The sequence below is a fragment of the Leopardus geoffroyi genome, chromosome B1 (genome assembly GCF_018350155.1).
Source record: "Leopardus geoffroyi isolate Oge1 chromosome B1, O.geoffroyi_Oge1_pat1.0, whole genome shotgun sequence".
Taxonomy (NCBI): Eukaryota; Metazoa; Chordata; class Mammalia; order Carnivora; family Felidae; genus Leopardus; species Leopardus geoffroyi.
In genome coordinates this window covers 175,555,401-175,574,178 of record NC_059327.1, presented here as the reverse complement: position 1 = coordinate 175,574,178, position 18,778 = coordinate 175,555,401, and the positions used below count along the sequence as shown (strand labels likewise).

The 18,778-nt window shown below is 35.9% G+C and overlaps 1 protein-coding gene across 5 annotated transcripts in view; it reads right to left on the bottom strand.

The window, feature by feature from the left end:
* ARAP2 (ArfGAP with RhoGAP domain, ankyrin repeat and PH domain 2) overlaps positions 1-18,778 on the bottom strand; it is a 189,326-nt gene that overhangs the window by 23,300 nt on the left and 147,248 nt on the right. For 3 of the 5 annotated variants that reach the window (XM_045474298.1, XM_045474296.1, XM_045474299.1), the window contains 2 exons: positions 15,516-15,644; positions 1,481-1,620 (listed from right to left, as the gene is read on the bottom strand). In XM_045474298.1, the coding sequence (XP_045330254.1) occupies positions 1,481-1,620; positions 15,516-15,644 (269 nt within the window). Of the gene's footprint in view, positions 1-1,480; positions 1,621-6,821; positions 7,021-14,138; positions 14,265-15,515; positions 15,645-18,778 lie in introns of those variants that run through there. The other 2 variants (XM_045474300.1, XM_045474301.1) reach the window with 2 other exon arrangements.

The window sequence follows — 18,778 nt, the reverse complement described above, 5'->3', positions numbered from 1 at the left end:
CACATGGAGCCCTCCCTGCTGGAGGAACATGCAGGGAAAGCGGTCAAAGCATGTGGGGAGCTCAACAGAAGCCATAATAAAATGAGATCACAGAGGTTTGGAAAGCTGCCTGAGAATCCTTTCTTCGTAACTATTAACAGATGTTACTCGTCTGGTCTGTCTTTATACATCTCTACAACACATCACAGGGAATCACCACACTCCTAAAGCATGCAAGCGATATGAACCCAAGGGAATTTGATAATTCAATATAAAAAAGTGCCTTTAGATCCTGCTGTCATTCTACATTTAAAAGAATTGCATAGGTGTGTTACCTGAATCTCAAGGAAGTAGAGATGTTACTATATACATTCTTATAACCGCCCACACTGGATAGAGAATATTTATTTATATCACCCTAGAAAGATCCCTCCTGTCTCCATCATCTTGCTTCTGCAACAACCTTTCTCCACACCTCAGGTAGACACTTTCTGACTTCTATCATCATGAATGATTTTGCCTGTTCTTAGACTTCTTGTGTACAGCCTCATATGGTACGATTTTGTATCAAGCTGCTTTTGCTAAACAAGGATTTAAAGATTCATCTGTGTTGTTACATTCATTACTTTTCATTAATTTTTACTGCCAAATAATATTCTATTGTATGAATGTATCATTCTTTTATTGATGATAAAACATTTGGAATGTTTCCAGGTTTTGGTTTTATGAGTAAAGCTGCTTATGAACATTCTTGAACAAATGCTTTTGTGAACATAATGCCTAGGAATAGAGTGGCTGGATCGTGGGTAGCTGTATGAATATTTTTAAAAAATTCCAAACAGTTTTATATAGTAACTGTGTGATCTTACCCTTCCACTAGCAATTTATGAGGAATTTAATTAATCAACATCCTCAGTCATACCAATCGGTGAAAACAATGTTGCATGGTTTTAATTTGCATGCCCCTGGTGACTATTACGTTGAGCACTTTCATTACAATGGTTTATTGACCATTCCTACATGTTCTTTCACATAGTATCTATTCACCACTTCACTCCAATTTTTATTGGGTAGTCTTTTTTATTGTTGATTTGGAGTTCTTCATATTCGGAAAATGAGCTCTTTCTCAGATGTATGTACTATGAATATATTTTTCTCTATCTGGGACTTGCCTATTAATATTCTTAGTGAAGTCTTTGATGAGCATGCTGCTATATATATATAATATTACATATGATATATATTACATATAATATATATATTCAGGACTTCTCTGCACTAAAATAATGAGAAGTGCTCAGAAAGGTCATATGAAGTTCTTCACAGTGTTACTCAGTGTATTAATACCATATCCCAGAGGCTGCAAGAAATCATCAGCTTACTATGTGTTCTGTTTCCCACAGGGCTTGACTGCCAAGAGAGGACTGAGAGAGACATAAAATGAGAATGTTAATACCCACACAAAAACACACATGGGTTCAAATACTAAATATACAACTACCTTTGAATCCTTGTAGAGAAAGAGATACCCATCTCGTAAAACAAAATACCGGTCTTGAAACTTATTTCCAGACAGTATTTTAGATGGTTCTTCTTTAATTTTCAAGACTCCTTCTTTGATACTTTCCAGGGCCCTCCTCTCTGTAAAGTACAACATTACTTTTGTAAGTTAGGTACATTTTCATTTATTTGGATATAATACAAAATAATCTGTATTTTCAGTTTTGATAATACAAACTAACAATTTGTTTCTGACCATTAAGAAACCTACAGTTAATTTCTGGGAACACGATGTTTCAGGGTATTTACATCTATTTATAATATACAGGCCTGCCTATGCTGTTCAATTGGCTACTGGCTAATAAGCACTTGAAATGTGGTTAATCTCAACTGAAATGTGCTATAAGTATAAAATATAGGCCATATTTTAAAGTTTTAGTACCAAAAAAAAGGTAAAAATATCATAATTTTATAATACTGATGACATGATAAAATATTTTAGATAATGTGAGTTTAAATAAACTGTATTAGTAAAAATAATTTCACCTTTTTTTTTTTAATTATTTAATTAATTAATTAATTATTTATTTATTAACATTTATTCATTTTTGAGAGTGAGAGAGACAGAGCATGAGCAGGGGAGGAGCAGAGAGAGAGAGAGAGGGAGACACAGAATCCGAAGCAGGCTCCGGGCTCTGAGCTGTCAGCGCAGAGCCCAACGTGGGGCTTGAACTCACGAACTGTGAGATCATGACCTGAGCTGAAGTCAGACACTTAACTGACTGAGCCACCCAGGCGCCCCACACCTGTTTTTTTTATATATTTTAATGTGGCTACTAGACAATTTAAAATTACACAATTGGCTTGCATTGTATTTCTTCTGAACAGCTCTCGAAAAACCATGCAATACATAGGTTAAAATGGAAGCCTCTCCCAGGATTCTGATTCAGGAACCCAAGAATTCTCAGGGCACTAAAGAAAATTCTGTACTTATGAACCAAGTAAGTGGGGGGAAAAAAGCGCTAAGGCAGAACATTTATCAACAACTATGTTTCATGTGCAATACTGCCAGAGTCCCACATTTGAAAATCATTTCAACTAATTCTATAAAATTTTTTTTCTGGTAAGAATACCAAATTTGTATTTGGATAAATTTATCATGTATACATTTTTCAATACATCTCCAGTCTAAGACTTTCTCCTTGAATTCTAGACAATATTCAACTGCCTACTTGAGAACTAAAGAGCAGTGGGTAAAAAAAAAAAAAAAAAAAAAAAAAAAAAAAAAAGGAACCTTAAGCCAAACACCATATGGTCGTTATGGTGTCAACTTCTGCTTTTCCTGGAAAATAAGAGTAATGACACATATCCTGCAGATTACTGTGGGCCTTGTATTAGATAAAGACCCACAAAAAAATGTTGGTTGGGATGTATCAGTCTAGGACCTTTAGCAATTTTCTGCTAGTCAGGTGATACAATTTTTAAATAATCATGCATGGTTCCTAAAACGTACAAAATAAACTGAATGGTTTTAGAAAAAAGAACTCTTGGTCTTAAATCGAACAATTCCTTGCTTTAAAGAAAACGTGTACTTACAGAGCAAATAATACACAGTGGCTCACAACTATAATTGGCATAAGAAAACAGAAGTAAAAAAAACAGAAATAGGTCCTTGTAATTATACTCAAACATGAGTATGGCATGAATATCTAGAAGTAGAAATCCCCAAGACTAATCACATCACTGATGCTGCAAACAAATGTAATTAACAAACCCCAACAGTTTTCATGACACATTTACTGGCCACATAGAGCATTCTTTGAATCATACTATCATACTAAAACAGGTTCTTTTTTGGTAGTTTGAGACTTTAAGGTAATTCCTGAACAACACTGCTAAATTTTGTCTTTTCATACAATCAATATTCACTTCCATAAAAATATTTCAAATGATAGAACTTTTCCAATTAAAAGACTTGAAAGAACATCTATTATAATACAACTGGAAGGTCAAGAAAAAAGTAAACATATAAAATAAATATTCAGTGAAATTCATATTATATCAGAGCATTCATTTCTTCATGAAGTATTAAGGGTCTAGTATGCACTTGGTCCTAGTAATACACAACCTTGGAAACAAATGAATTAAATATGGCCTAGCAAATAACGCTGTGTCTACTGACAGAAGTGAGCAATTCAAAAAACACTCAGTAGGCTTAGTGATTCAGCTCATTTAGAACAGGAAAGTTGAGAATGGTATTCATAATACTGTTAGTTTAGAAATAGGTAAATCTTTTTAATAGTTTAAATTATAATCAAGTTGTGAGATATAGATATTATATATTGCTTAAGCCAAACAAATTCCATTTATACTTTTTTTTTTTTTCCTCCATGGAGAGACAAAAAATCTTAAGCAGACTCCACACTCAGTGGGAAGCCTGACCCAGGGCTCGATCCCATGACCCTGGGATCATGACCTGAGCCAAAATCAAGAGTCGTACTTTCGACTGAGCCACCCAGTGGCCCCTCCATTTACACCTTCTAATTGTACTTTTTCATTTAGATTTTTGTCCAAATGAATAAGCCTTTCAAGTTTTACCAGTGACCATATGTCCAGTGCCTAAGTAAACCATTTGCAGGTCCAAGAGAAAACAAGCTTAGGGAAAAAATATTGTTGCTATGTTTGGGTTCATATTTGTTAAAATTTATTTTAATAATAATTACACAATTGAGTATATTAGTTATATCTTGCAGCATACTTTAAGGGACTCAGGAGGAGGGCTTTGAGAGAAATAAATGTGAAAATGAGGAAAGAATGAAAGACTCTGAAATAAAGAAGTTCGGTAACTATCAAGGACTTTAAAGAATTTTTAAAGGCTCTCACAACGAAATTCTGGATGCTCTCAAAACGTTAAAATGGAGAAAAATTACCCACTACGTAAATGACAAAATGAAACTACAGACTTTGGGGGCCATCGTGTGTGACTCAGCACGTAATAAAACTAAGGTTATGAATTAAATGGCTTCCAATCCTTCACTTTTCCAAACCTTTCCAGTACTGCTTGGTCCCGTAACAGTGGGGTACTTCACTCTCAGGTTTTCACTGCCCCCCTCTTCACCCCAGGCAGAAAGCTTACTAGGGTCCTCTGCTTCAGAGGAGTCTCATTCAGTACAAAGTTCATGCCAGCTGTATCCACTGTACCTGCTTCCCAGACCCCATCCAGGTTTGAATTCAACTCTAGTTTGTCAGAAATGTAAGTTTTATGCTCTGCATGTCTCTCCTGAGCTGGAGTTCAAATTTCTGCTATTCAGATCTTTGCAGTGGGCTTTCTGCTTCATAATTCTTGAGATTCTGGCCAGTACTCCTGTCTCCCTGCTATGGTTTGCCTTCACAATTCTGTGAGATCTTGCTATCTCCATCGTCCCTCACAGCACAGTGATTTTTCTAGATGTCATTTTTTTTTAGCTTCAAACTTCAGAGCACTAGTATTTCTAAAGCCACATAGGCAGTCTTTCTGGCTATACCCCCTCCTATACTTATTTAATATACACTGAATCCCTCTGATCCAATCAAAACAATGATTTCACACGTCATATGGTCCACATTATCAATCTTAGCCATGCTGTAAGTTAATAAGCACAGAATATTTCTATGTAATACAAATTTAAAAAAGAAAATAGGAAAGAAAAACATAGGACACACCATGTAAATCTGCTTTCAATGGAAAAAGAAACCAGCTAAAGCAAATGAATCATGCACTAAAAGATTTGGGAAAATCATCTAATGTATTTGCAAATAAAACACATGTGAAGATTTAATGCACTCCTCTAAGCACCTAATTCCTTCAGAGAAAGATTCTGGGATGTACCCTAATGGGTACAATTTCCTTTATACCTTTGTCTTTCATTCCAACAAAATTCTGGCATTCTGTTATACCTAGAGAATCATAAATGCCTTTCCCCTTCTTGTTGATTACTAGGACATGGAAGGAACAAGTGAAGTTAAACAATGGGTCTTTCGAGTTAACACTGGAGATAAGGAAAATAAGAGCCAGTATTCTTGATTGTGCTATAATTTTGTTATTAGTTAGAAAGGCCCTTAAAGGTCACATGTATGAAATAAAACAGAATAGCCAAATTTATTTAAATAGACTATCATACTACTGGGACGATGAAACTGATAACAATAAAAAAAGTTTTTCCAAACCATTTGAAAACCACAAGTTCTTACACAAATGAACAATCCCTAGCTAGTGGTCCCTAATCCCCAAAAAAGAACTGACTGTAGAGGAGGTGGAAGGATCCTGGGAAGGAGAGGTAGAGACAGAGAGAGGGGGAGGGAAAAACATAAATCCAGGAATGGTACTTCCAAATTATATACTCCTCCTTTTTCCTTCATGTCCAGTCAGCTAGCAAGTCAGCCATTGTTCTTTGAGAATTTCTCTTTGGGGTTCAATTCTATTTTATTCCCAATGCCATTACTCTAACCCCTGCCTTTTCTACCTACTACCTGGGGATTCCAGGATTTTATAACTCCATGCCCTTTGTTCTAATGGCTCCAGCAAATAATTCCAGATTTGTGTTATGCAAATGCTTTTTTAAAATGTTAATCCCCCCCATCCCGCCCCATCTAAAGCCTTGTTTTTCTACTATTTAATGCTTTACTTTTTTATCATTAAAAAAAAGTCTAAACTCCTTTTCCTGACATTTAAAGGGCTAAATTAACAAATTTCTCCTACCCATCTCTATAAAATATTAAATAAAAATATATTTATAGTTCACTTGATCATAATACACTGTTTGGAAAACTAATCATCTCTACACCATGTCTCAAGTTGATTACCTGAATAAACTTGAGAGAAATTCCATTCTTCTTGCTTCTATACAAATTCTATCCCACTTCTGTACCCACTTCTGTACTTATCCGCAGAGAATTTTCTAACAATTCTAGTTCATATTTATTATTTATATCCCTACACTCTAAGATATAATCTAGTTCCTGGGTGTATAAATCCTATTTGCTTAATAATTTACCTCTTAGGTACATGATAATTTCATATTTGCTTTTTAAAACAATGTGTGCTTTGGACTTTCCTCCCCAACCTACGAGAGCTGACATAGCAACAGTGACTAAGGGCACACTCTGATGCTGGGTTTAAATGACAACCACATCGACAGGGGCACCTGGGTGGCTCAGTTGGTTCAGCGTCAGACTTTGGCTCAGGTCATGATCTCATTTTCTGGAGTTCAAGCCGTGTTGAGCCCTGGGTCAGGTTCTGTGCTGACATCTCAGGGCCTGGAGCCTGCTTCAGATTCTGTGTCTTCCTCTCTCTCTGTCCCTCCTCCCCCACTAGCAAAAGTAAATAAACATGAGAAAAAATGACAACCACATCCTCCACTCACTCTCAGGTAGTCATCTCTGAATCTCAGTTTCTTCACCTGAAAAATGGGGATACATATAATACTCACCCCATGCATTTGGTGGGTGAAGTGCTTAGAACAGTACTTGGCACAGAGCAAGCAGGGTGTACTTTTCTCTGTACTACAAAGAAAAGCAAGAAGAGAAAGAACTACACTTCCAAGGGCCTGATGATTTATAGATTGAGTTTATAAGAATTAAAAAACTACTGATTTATCCTTGATATCAGTCTAGTTGGTAGGTTAGGACAGAATATATGGACTGGATGTGGAGACATCTTTATTCAAATGCTTCCTCTGCACTTACAAGCAAGTGGCCCTGATGGAGTTATGTATTGTCTCCATGCCCTCATTTCTCCATGTGTAGAGGCCTGGTTAAGACTAACTAGGAAGAAGAAATGAGATGGTGAATGGAAAAGCATTCAACCCAGCATGTGGCACAGAGTAAAATGCACAGTAACTAAAATGGACTGTTATCTTTTATATTTCTTATATATGTTCTGAGCTAGACAAGAGAATATGAAAAAAAAAAAAGCCCATTTTTTTCATGGTCTCTATGTGTCTCCCTTCTTTGGATGGCAAAGATTATTTCTTCAGGCCTGTCCATTATTCTTCAGGGCTGAAAAATTCCTTGTTATTCCACCTGTGCCGTGAACTTTGTAAAAGAGACAAATGGGCAGTTTCCAGGAGAGATACCCTCTTTAAAATATGCCATGACCAAGTAATAGTTGGCAGTATTCGCTGCCTAACGATTTCTTACAAATTAAAAATTAGGCAAGTTTTCCTTTGATGCTGATTATATAGAATCATGTATATTCCCTTGTTTGTTTTTTAGTATGGTTGACACACAATGTTACATTAGTTTCAGGCATACAACTTAGTGATTTGACAAGTTTATGCTATGTTCACCACAAGTATAGCTACCATCTACCCCATTATACTATTACAGTATCACTGACTATATTCCCTATGCTGTGCCTTTTATTCCCATGTCTGTTCTTTCTGTAACTAGAAGCCTGTATCTCTATCTCCCCTCCCCCCATTTTGCTCAATCCCCCATCCTCTTCCCTCCCCTCAGGCAAACACCAGTTCTCTGTATTTATAGGTCTGATTCTGTCTATTTATTCGTCTTTTTTTTAATTTTTGAAGGACCTTGAGGGTATTATGCTAAGTGAAATAAGTCAGACTGAGAAAGACAAATAACCAGAAAAACGTGTGTATTCTTTTTAACTGGAAGGAAGCAGAATTTCTGATATATTGCAATCATTGTATGACATTCCCTCAAAATTCATTTTAGTAAAATTTAGTTCTACAACTGAGTAGAAACCAAACTGGATAATAGCTACTTAAAAGTAATCTAATGTTTTGTTTTGTTTTTTTAATGTGTCAGAAAGGCACAGGCCTATCGTTCTTTCTTTTTTTTTTTTTTTTTTTTTTTTGTAAATTTTTATTTACTTTTGAGAGAGAGAGAGAGAGAGAGAGAGAGAGAGAGAGAGAGAGAGTGTGTGTGTGTGTGTGTATAGGGGAGAGGCAGAGAGAGAGGGAGATACAGAATCTCAAGTAGGTTCCAGGCTCTGAGTTGTTAGCACAGAGCCTGATGTGGGGCTCGACCTCACAAACCGGTAAGAGCATGACCTGGGCTGAAGTCAGACACTTAACCGACTGAGCCACCCAGTCTCCCCAAATGGTACATTGAAAGTAATCTATTTTTTAGGAAAACCCAAATATGTCCCCTGACTCATTCCTAGTCTATTTTCCTCTGTGTTACTTGTACTGAAGAAGTGATGCTTAATAGAACTAGTAGCCTGTTGACATCTTCCTACAATTAGAGTCCCCATAAATAAGAAAACTGTAGATATAATTACCATTGAAGGACTGACTAGAAAAGTGCCAGAAATTCCATGCCATTTTACTGACAATGCAGCAAATTACAGATAGTAGAAACCACTTTTCTATTCTATTTTTATCCTGAATTATAATAAAATTTTAGAAATAAAATTTAGCATCATAGTGTTGTATTTAGGATACTCTTAACACATAGATAGTATTTTAGACTTTCCAAAGTGTTCATGTATTTTATCTTATTGCTCCTCATGCAATTTTTAAAAAAAAATACTTTATTTATTTTTTAATAATTTCTACACACAATGTGGGGTTTGAAGTTAGAATCCCAAGATCAAGAGTCACATGTTCTACCGACTGGGCCAGCCAGGTGCCCCTCATGCAACTTTCTATTCTAAAGTAGGAAGTACAGGTATTATGATCTCATCTTGTAAGGGAGAAAACTATGGTTCACAAAGGTTTTGTTACAGAACTAGGGAGCAAATGTCCTAGAATTACAATTCAGGTCTCTTAACATCTAACAAAGAATTCTTTTTATACTGAGATGCTTGTAAGTAATGGTTATTGTTCATCATGATCACTACAATACTAATAAATGTTTGGGGGCCTTTCTTGACCTTGCATACCATGCTGCATTGTTAAACACACTGTTCCCTAAAGGGCAATCCTTTGATGATTCCACACATTGCTCTTTGTTTTCTGACAGCCTTTCCGATTGTTCCTTCACAAGCAGGGCTCCCTTAATAGACCTGGGCCTTACGTGCTGGTAATTCTACGCTCAGTTCTTTAATGTTCTTATTTTAACATTACAACTGCATGATCTTGCACTCTCCAAAGGCTAAAATCATGCCCCACATAACGTGCTCCCTATTGATGAGTACTCAGATCCCTTCCAGACATACACCATTGGACACCTGACAGAAAACTAAAAACTACAGACATCCAAAACCGAATTCAGTGACCCAAACCCTATTTCATCCTGAATAGTGGCCTCTTCTATTCTCCCAATCTTAATGTCTCACAAAGTATTCAAATCAAGAAACTGAGGACCATATGCCATTTTCTCAACACTAATACAATGCTAATTTCCTAGGGAAAGTATTCCCTCACTATCTAGATAAAAGCTTAAGAATTTGCACTGCTATGAAATTCTGCCAGTACCTGCTCAGTTACAAAGTGTTACTCATTTATATTTTAAAAAGCTTACTTAACATGTACTTTTAGTGAGTAAAAGAATAAGATAGTTTTGTTAGGACAACAGATGTAAGAAAAACTAAACAAGCAATGATATTTTGTTGAATGAGATACATTCAGTGTTAGAAGAGATGTCAGTGATCAACTAACTGAACGATTTTTCTGTGCTTGAAAGCTCTCCATAAACTTCCTGGCTAATAGCAGTCATGTACTGCATGCTGTATTTGTAGCCTTATAATTTAAATAGACGTAATACATTTAAATTTTCTCTTCCTTGTGGGTAAAGATAGTGCTTAACAATCCTTTAATTTTCCATAGTAGATTCCTAATAGAAACTTACCAGTTGGTTTTCTCACTATAGAATTTTAACATTAAAAGAAGCCGGGACATTCATGCTTCATGGTGAATATCAAAGACTATCATCGGTTTTCAAGAAGATACTTATATTTGAAGTGGACGAGGCGTACCTTCAACTGTTACACACATTTGGATTTAAAAAGATTTGATGGGGAGTGGAAAGTAAATTCTTGCAGCGAGACTATGATTTATGGCCTCATACTATTTTTGCTGGAATTTTCTTGTATTTTCTTAAGTTAGTTGATAGTGGATGGTTCAGCTTTCCAGGTCTGTATTTGCCAGAAGCAGTTGCATTTTGAACTATTCTATTCTAATGCAAATTTAATTCTAAAGCATCTGTCATATGTAGCAATCTAAATTTAGAAACCCACAGGGATCTGCATTTGAGTTACATCTTATATCTTAAAAGTATTTCTTCCCCATTTAGATCATTAAAACTTGATGCCAATGTATCACATTCGATTGGGGGTAACTTTAAAGATCTTTAACGCTTGGGGCGCCTGGGTGGCGCAGTCGGTTAAGCGTCCGACTTCAGCCAGGTCACTATCTCGCGGTCCGTGAGTTCGAGCCCCGCGTCAGGCTCTGGGCTGATGGCTCAGAGCCTGGAGCCTGTTTCCGATTCTGTGCCTCCCTCTCTCTCTTCCCCTCCCCGTTCATGCTCTGTCTCTCTCTGTCCCAAAAATAAATAAACGTTGAAAAAAAAAATTAAAAAAAAAAAAAATAAAGATCTTTAACGCTTAAAATAAGACTTCAGCAACATAAAATTATTTACTCTGGAACCTTACAGAAGGTATACATTTATGGTTTACTTGTGATAGAGATGCTGAAGCTTAACTCAATACAAGAGATAATGATAAAAGACAGTCTAATGAGATTAGCTATGACAAAGTCTAAAATGGCAATTTAAATGAAGTTTTATTCCTCCTATGATAATGTCTCAGTCATAATCTATGGGGTAGAAAAGAAATTTGAGGACTATTATCTTTCTTTTCAAGTTAGTTAACTCCTCATTACAATAATGGCAATGACACAAAATGTTTCCAAGAAATAAAATGCTGCTTTTGAAGAACACAGAATTGATTTCTAAGTAGAGGCAACAAAATTTATTTACTGTCATAGACTTCTATAAAAGTAAAGTATGCTACCTCATTACCTTAAATGAATGAGCACAAATTAAGTGTCGGATGATTCTAAATCTATTCCTGCTTGTGTTGTCGACGTTTTAAGTTGTTCAGGTAAAGTGAGAAAATTAAGGAAATGAAAACCCCTAAACTACCCTAAACGCTTAAACCTGTTATTTGATAAAATTCTTGATTTAGCAAGTAGGTGTTGAAAACCTAATGTCAAGCAAAAGTATATGCTTATAATTTGTTACATAAATCAGAAAAATTATCACACAATTTATGAAATGGAAGTCATGTAATAGACAAACACACACATATACATGTATATTTGTACGTGTAGATACAGAAATAGAAACAGTGATAGGTAGGGAGATGGTAAAATCTGTGGCCAGGAGGCATGGAGTATGGAAGAACAGAGTGCAAAGGATGAGGCAATGCTACTTTATATGTTAACAAAATATTAAATTAGCTATTTGTTAGTGAGAAAAAATGTGGTTGCTACCAACTACCCTTGTTTCAAATTCTGCTAATTTCCACATGGCTCCCAGGGTAGAATACGAAAATCTCAAGAAAGGAAAAGAAATCCTTCACAGTGTTCCCTTTCTGCCATAAAGAGCAATGTCTTTCTGAGATGATTCCAGTTTTTCTGCTAACAAATTGACAGGGAAATCACATTTGATTTACTTTCGTTACTTTCCTTTTAGATCCCAATTTTAAGTATTAGATGTAATGAACAGAGCAATAATTCTGGAGTAGGTGGTCACTGTGATTGATTTAAGAGACATTTTCCAAGACAGAGACAAGGTAGATTGAATGTCTAACCAACCTAAAATCTATCACAAAATATATCCCCCTAAGAAGTATTTATAAGCTCTAGGTTGCTACAAGACACAATTATAGGAAAAAATCATGACTTAAGAAATTGATTTAAAAAATGAACAACAGGCCAGAGTTGTTTTAAAATGACAATCCTAAATTCACACAGATGTAGAACCAACCATAATGAAAGAGATTATTTTGCTTTGACAATCTTAATATAAATCAAGCTCTAATTAAAAACATTTATAAAAATTTTATTGGATAGAAAACAACACAAACTTTTTAAAATATTTACTGCATAGACACTATTTATGACCAAAAATACATAACTACTAATATGAAACGGTCCAATTAATGTATTTGCTGATGCTGTTACTCTAAAACCTTTTTTTTTTTTTTCCCCATGCAGAGAGAAATCATTTCCTGGTAGAAGGAACTATAGATATTATAATAACAAGCTGTATACTGGTTTGGAAACCAGAGGTAGGGATAGTGCAGGGGACAGGCATGTGTTTTATGGCTCCCACTCCATTACAGGCATGAAGGAGATGTGAGAGTCACAAAAACATTTGCTGACATTTTACCCTAGAGAATGTTTCATGCTTGGGTTCTCCAGTTCTTATGCAGATGTTTTGTCTAGACCTTATAGAAGCTTGATGCTTTCACACCACAAGGACACACTCACAACACCATACAGAGCACACACAGGAGTGTATGAAGCATCGTTATAACACAGAATCTCCTGGCCCAGTTGTGGATACAGCCAATGCACAGTATGCTACTCTACCATTTCTTTGTGTCCTTAAACAACTTTAAAGATTTCTACTCAGATGTCATTGCTCTCAACCAGCTCAATATGATGCTGTTTTCTTTTTTTCTTTAAACATCAACAGCACTTAAGGGTATCCTTGTGTTGGTTATCCCTCACCTCCACCTGCACAAAACTTTCTTTTTTATCACAGCCTTTAAGACCTTATTCTTGTCTGTTCTTATTCACCTAACCAATCCACTAGCATTCAAACAAGACTGAAGGTATCATGTCTAGGTACGGATTTCAAGTTTTTGTTTTGTTTTGTTTGTTTGTTTGTTTGTTTGGCAATACAGTGAACTAGAGACATTTTGGAGGGATACTGGAAAAAGGAAAAGGAAATTCTCACCAGAAAAATAAAAAAAATTGCCTGAAAAGATGATTTTCTAAAAGGAAAGAAGCCATGAGGACTTATTATATATATATTTCATAATGCTGACAGGACTTGGTTTATAAGCTCAATGTTTTTTCTTTATCTCAGTGTCAAAATGAAAGAATAACAGAATTTAAGAGCCAGAACAGATTTTACAGATTATCTAAATCAGATATTCTCAACACAGGCACCACTGACATTTTGAGCCAAATACTTCTTTGTGAAGAGCTGTCCTGTGTTTTATAGGAAGATTACCAGCATCTCCCATCTCTACTCACTAAATACCAGAAACACCACCCCATCTAGTTGAGTCAGAAGTGCCTGCAGACATTGCCAATGTCCCCTGGGGAACAAAACTGCATCCACCTGAGAACCACTGCCCTACAACATCATAGAGTCATGTTTGTATGAGAAAATTTCTGTTGCAATCCTTAAGAGGTGTAGGTATGTAGTCAAAAACATATGCAGTTATGATAAAGGGATTTAAAATAAGATAAAGGTTTCTAAAAGGTTAAATGTCTACAGCAAGAAGAATAACACCTGTTTGGTTTTTTGAGATGCCCATAAGATGAGAATGACATAGAAGTAAAGTAGTTCAACTGTTTGCCTTTTGGAAAAATGCTTTCATGTAAATATAACACACAAAGGACAGACACATAAGACGTAAAAGACATGTTATGGTCAATGTCTGTGCCCCCCGAAATTCAAACCCTACCTCCTGATGTGATGGTACTAGGAGGTAGGGTCTTTGGGCAGTAATTAGGATTAGATGAATTCAGAGGGTGAGCCCTCGTGATAGAACGTGTCCTAATAAATCACAACAGAGCTTGCTTCCTCTCTTACTCTCCACTCTGTGAAGACATGAGAAGAACAAAGTCTGCAACCTGGAAGGAAGTTCTCACCAGAACTGGACCATGCTGCAACCTTCATCTCAGACTTCCAGTCTCCAGACTGTGAAAAATAAATTTCTGCTGTTTATAAGCCACCAGTCTATCATAGTTACAGCTGCCACAATAGACTAGGACATTATCATGAAATCAGAAATTTATCAGATTAGCTGTGGTACAATTAAGCACTTACAGATCTATGGCCATTAGCTGGAAATCCTGAAATCCTTCTAAGAAGGTTTCCAGCATGTAAGAGCTGTACATATATATAAAATTAGACCACAGACCAATCTGTTCTCAAATCCAATATTTAGTAACTGTCTGATCTGGGGCAAATTACTTCATTTTTCTGTACTTCTGTTTCCCCATTTGGAAAATTCAAATCACAATTTGGGAAGTTTAAAGAAATTTAAATGAGCTTTAGTAGGTACAGAGCTTGATTAATAATATGTGATTAATAAATAGTAACAGCTACTATTAATATCAATCATAAAAGTTGTAGTAAAGTTTATCTTCTAAAACTTAAATGATTTCAGGGTTGGTTTATGTACAGTGCCGGCAGTAAATCTTTTTCTAATTTGTCAGCTGATGACAATATAACAGATGAATCAGTTTCAAAATAAAAGTTTTCTGATACCTCACAAAGGTTCAGAGACTGTCCTGCGTGTTTGCCTTGTGCTAACTTTTTCTACCTCACGTGTGTACGTGTCTTCTCCCAGATGGATGGCAAGTATCCTTATTGGGAGCGTATCATTTTGTACTTCCTTTTCTTTCCCCCAGTACCACCCCCAAAATAAGTGAGAATTACAAATACTCAGTCTCAGAGTTTGTATAACTTGCACTTGAATGCCCAGAGAACTTTCAAATGGGAACATAATTCAGGAAGAAGAGTCACCATCTATTTAAAAATTAGAAAGACACAAAAGTGTTGCAAAAAAAAAGTCCTTTTAAAAAAATATAAACCACTCCTTCCCAAAACCTTAACTTGGGACATCAAATTAGCCAGTATTAGCAGTGTGCTACTTTCCAGGAAAATTTGACTTGGGCATGTGGTACTCTGTCTCTATATTCTTCTTCCTATTCTACAATACTGTGTCAAGTAGATTTGTATGCAGCTTCTCATTTTTTACATTATCAAATAATCGTTGAGCCATAATAATTATCCTTTAGCCACTTGAATTTTCTATTGTAGTTGCAAGGTGAAATAACACCTACCATTATAGTGATTGACTGTGTCAATGGTTAAGAATCTCTTCACCACAAGATAAGCAGAGCCAGGTTCAGCTAGTGAACTCCACCGAAGCACCTGTTCCAACACATTTTCTGTGTAGTGAAGTGGGCGTTCTGCAAAAAATAGTAATACTGAATCAAACTGAAAAAAATAGTAAGTTATCAGCTTTTATACATTAAAAAAAATCCTTTAAGAAAGATGTATATGCAACAAAAAAATATGACCATATCTTATGTTACACAATAATAATGCTAGGGCTACATACAAGAGACCCTAACACCTAGAACACCATTAAACATATGATGAAATTTACTGTATAAATGAATCTATGCGGGGACATTTGTTACCCAGCTATTAAAAAAAAAAAAATTCAGGGGCGCCTGGGTGGCGCAGTCGGTTAAGCATCCGACTTCAGCCAGGTCACGATCTCGCAGTCCGTGAGTTCGAGCCCCACGTCAAGGCTCTGGGCTGATGGCTCAGAGCCTGGAGCCTGTTTCCGATTCTGTGTCTCCCTCTCTCTCTGCCCCTCCCCCGTTCATGCTCTGTCTCTCTCTGTCCCAAAAATAAATAAACGTTGAAAAAAATTTAAAAAAAAAAAAAAAAAAATTCAGAGGTGCTATCCTCTAGATAAAATCTCAGAAATAATCCTATCCTTTTCTAAGAGAAATCAGTTTCTTCCTCTGTTTTTAATTCAGATAATATTCTGGCTTGCTTTTGGAAAGCTATACGAATATGCATGTAATTAATTGTAAAAGGACTAGCAAAGTTAATTTTGCTCAGTAGTAAGTAATAACCTTTGTTTATCCTGACATTAGCATGTTATAATATTGGATCAATACCAGCGAACAATTTATAGCTGATACTATCATAGTCAATTAATATGAAATTATAAAATATGCCTAAGAGGCACCTGGATGGCTCAGTCAGTTAGGCGTCTGACTTTGGCTCAAGTCATGATCTCACGGTTCATGGGTTCAAGCCCCAGCAAGGACTCTCTGCTGTCAGCACAGAGCCCACTGGGGAATCCTCTGTCTCCCTCTCTCTCTGCCCCTCCCCTGCTCTTGCTCTATCAAAAGTAAATAAACATTTTTAAAAAAAATATGCCTTCAACAGAGAACAGATGAAAATAATCAAAATACTACTATGTCATTTATATCTATTAGTGAGATACTATGTGGCAATATTATGTATTAACTGTTGATACAATAGGCCAAAAGCAAGAAGTTAATGACATCTTAAACATTTCTCCTTGATAAATACTCATTCATATGTTTTGTTTTAGGCAATCATACTTTTAAATGTGTTACAAATTCTTAGCACAGAGTTAAAAAAAAACAACAACAACAACAAACTGGTCTTAGAATCACAATCAAAGCTTTATAGTAAATTTTTTTTCCGGATCAAAATATGACAATCAGTTAATAAAATGTTAGAACCGAACAGAGGCTGGAATAAAAGAAATTCAAACCTTTTCACAGTACCCTGAAAATGGCACAATTGAAGTAGCAAGAGCATCAGCTCTAGCGTAAACATGCTGATGCAGCTTTCTCAGGGTCACAGTCGAATATAAGTCAATTCAACCCTTTCATCCCCTCCTAAATACAAAGAGCACAGCATTCTGGCTTTTCACCTTCAATTAAAGTAAAAACACTAATGGCAAACAAAGAGCATGTCAAGAGCATCATACTCACATAGGAACCATGATATTTTAATTGGTGATACAATGATAAGTAAAAAGACCAAATATATCACATCTCCTTAATACTCCTCTCCCCCTGCTGTGACCTCAGCATTCCAGAATGTATCAATAATCCCCAGTCCACAGAAGAAAAAGACAAATTTTTCTGCTGCCATTGTAAAGAACCAGATTTTTGCTTTACTATTCAATATTTATTAGAGCAAGCCTACTCATTATGACAATGGCAATTAAAAAAAAAAAAAAAAGCAACTAAGCCATACATTTTAAAGACAAATCTACCTCTTGTGTACATATATATACCCCTTAGTACACAGCAGACTGCTAAGTACTTAACAGACATTTTTTTTTTTAATGTTTATTTATTTTGAGAGCGAGCGTACAAGTGGGGGGTGGGCAGTGAGAGGTAAGACACAGGATCCACAGCAGGCTCCAGGCTCAGCTGTCAGAACAGAGCCCGACGCGGGACTTGAACGCTCCAACCGTGAGATCATGACCTGAGCCGAAGTCGGACGCTAAACTGAACCACCCAGGTGCCCCCTTACTAGATGTTTCTATGGTGGACTATAATTAACAGAAAATATTTGGTAATGAATCAGCAGACAAAATTCTGCCAAATTTCAAAGTCAGCCAAAATCTTCTATGCTCTGTCAGTCCCATTTTTCTTCAAGTAATTTTCTAAAAGTTTTGACAAAGGTCATAACTTCCTATAAATTGTCAAAGTTACAAATTCAATTGTTGATTAATCCATTAATGGTTGTCTTCTATTAATGGAGGTTATAATTAGAATTAACTATATTTCTTAAAAAAACTAATTATAGAATAAGTACTCTCTTTACATTTGGCATAATGTATGTAATTCTTGGTTCCACTACTTGCAATCTCTGGGATGGTACTGATACCATTAACAGTTGTCATTTCTGGAATAACCATGTATCAGACAATACATACCAGATACACAGGTTATCACTTTTAATCCTCACAGCACTCTTCATTAGGTATCATTCATATTTTACATATAAAGAAAAACAAGGATTAGAGGGATGACTTGCCTAAGGCCAAAGAGCTGGTTCAAGAGAAGAACAAAGATGTGAACCTCATATCCACCTGACTTTAAAACCCAGTATTTTTAAACACCAACTTAAGTTTTATTTTGGGCAAGTATGTGAACTCTCACATAATTATTTTCCTACATGTAATTTGGAGAAAAAAGTATCAACTCACCAAGATTTTTCTGAGCACCAAACATAAGTAAAAAAACAATGTCAAATCATACTTCCCTCTTCACTTTCCTATCCTTGGTGACAAGATGCTAAGGAAATAATACCAAGAGACTTTCAACATCCTGCACTTAAGGAAACTGATGAGCCCACAGTCAGCTTAGAGGTAAGAATTATATTCCCAACTGGAAAACAGTATCTGGATTAAAATAAAATCTCACTCTTCTTTATTATCAAATTAAATTGGTAATGAAACTTCCAAGTATTAGAACATTTGCATTAAAGAGGGTCCCTACTGTAAGTAGATAGATACTACAGTGGTAGCTCTAAA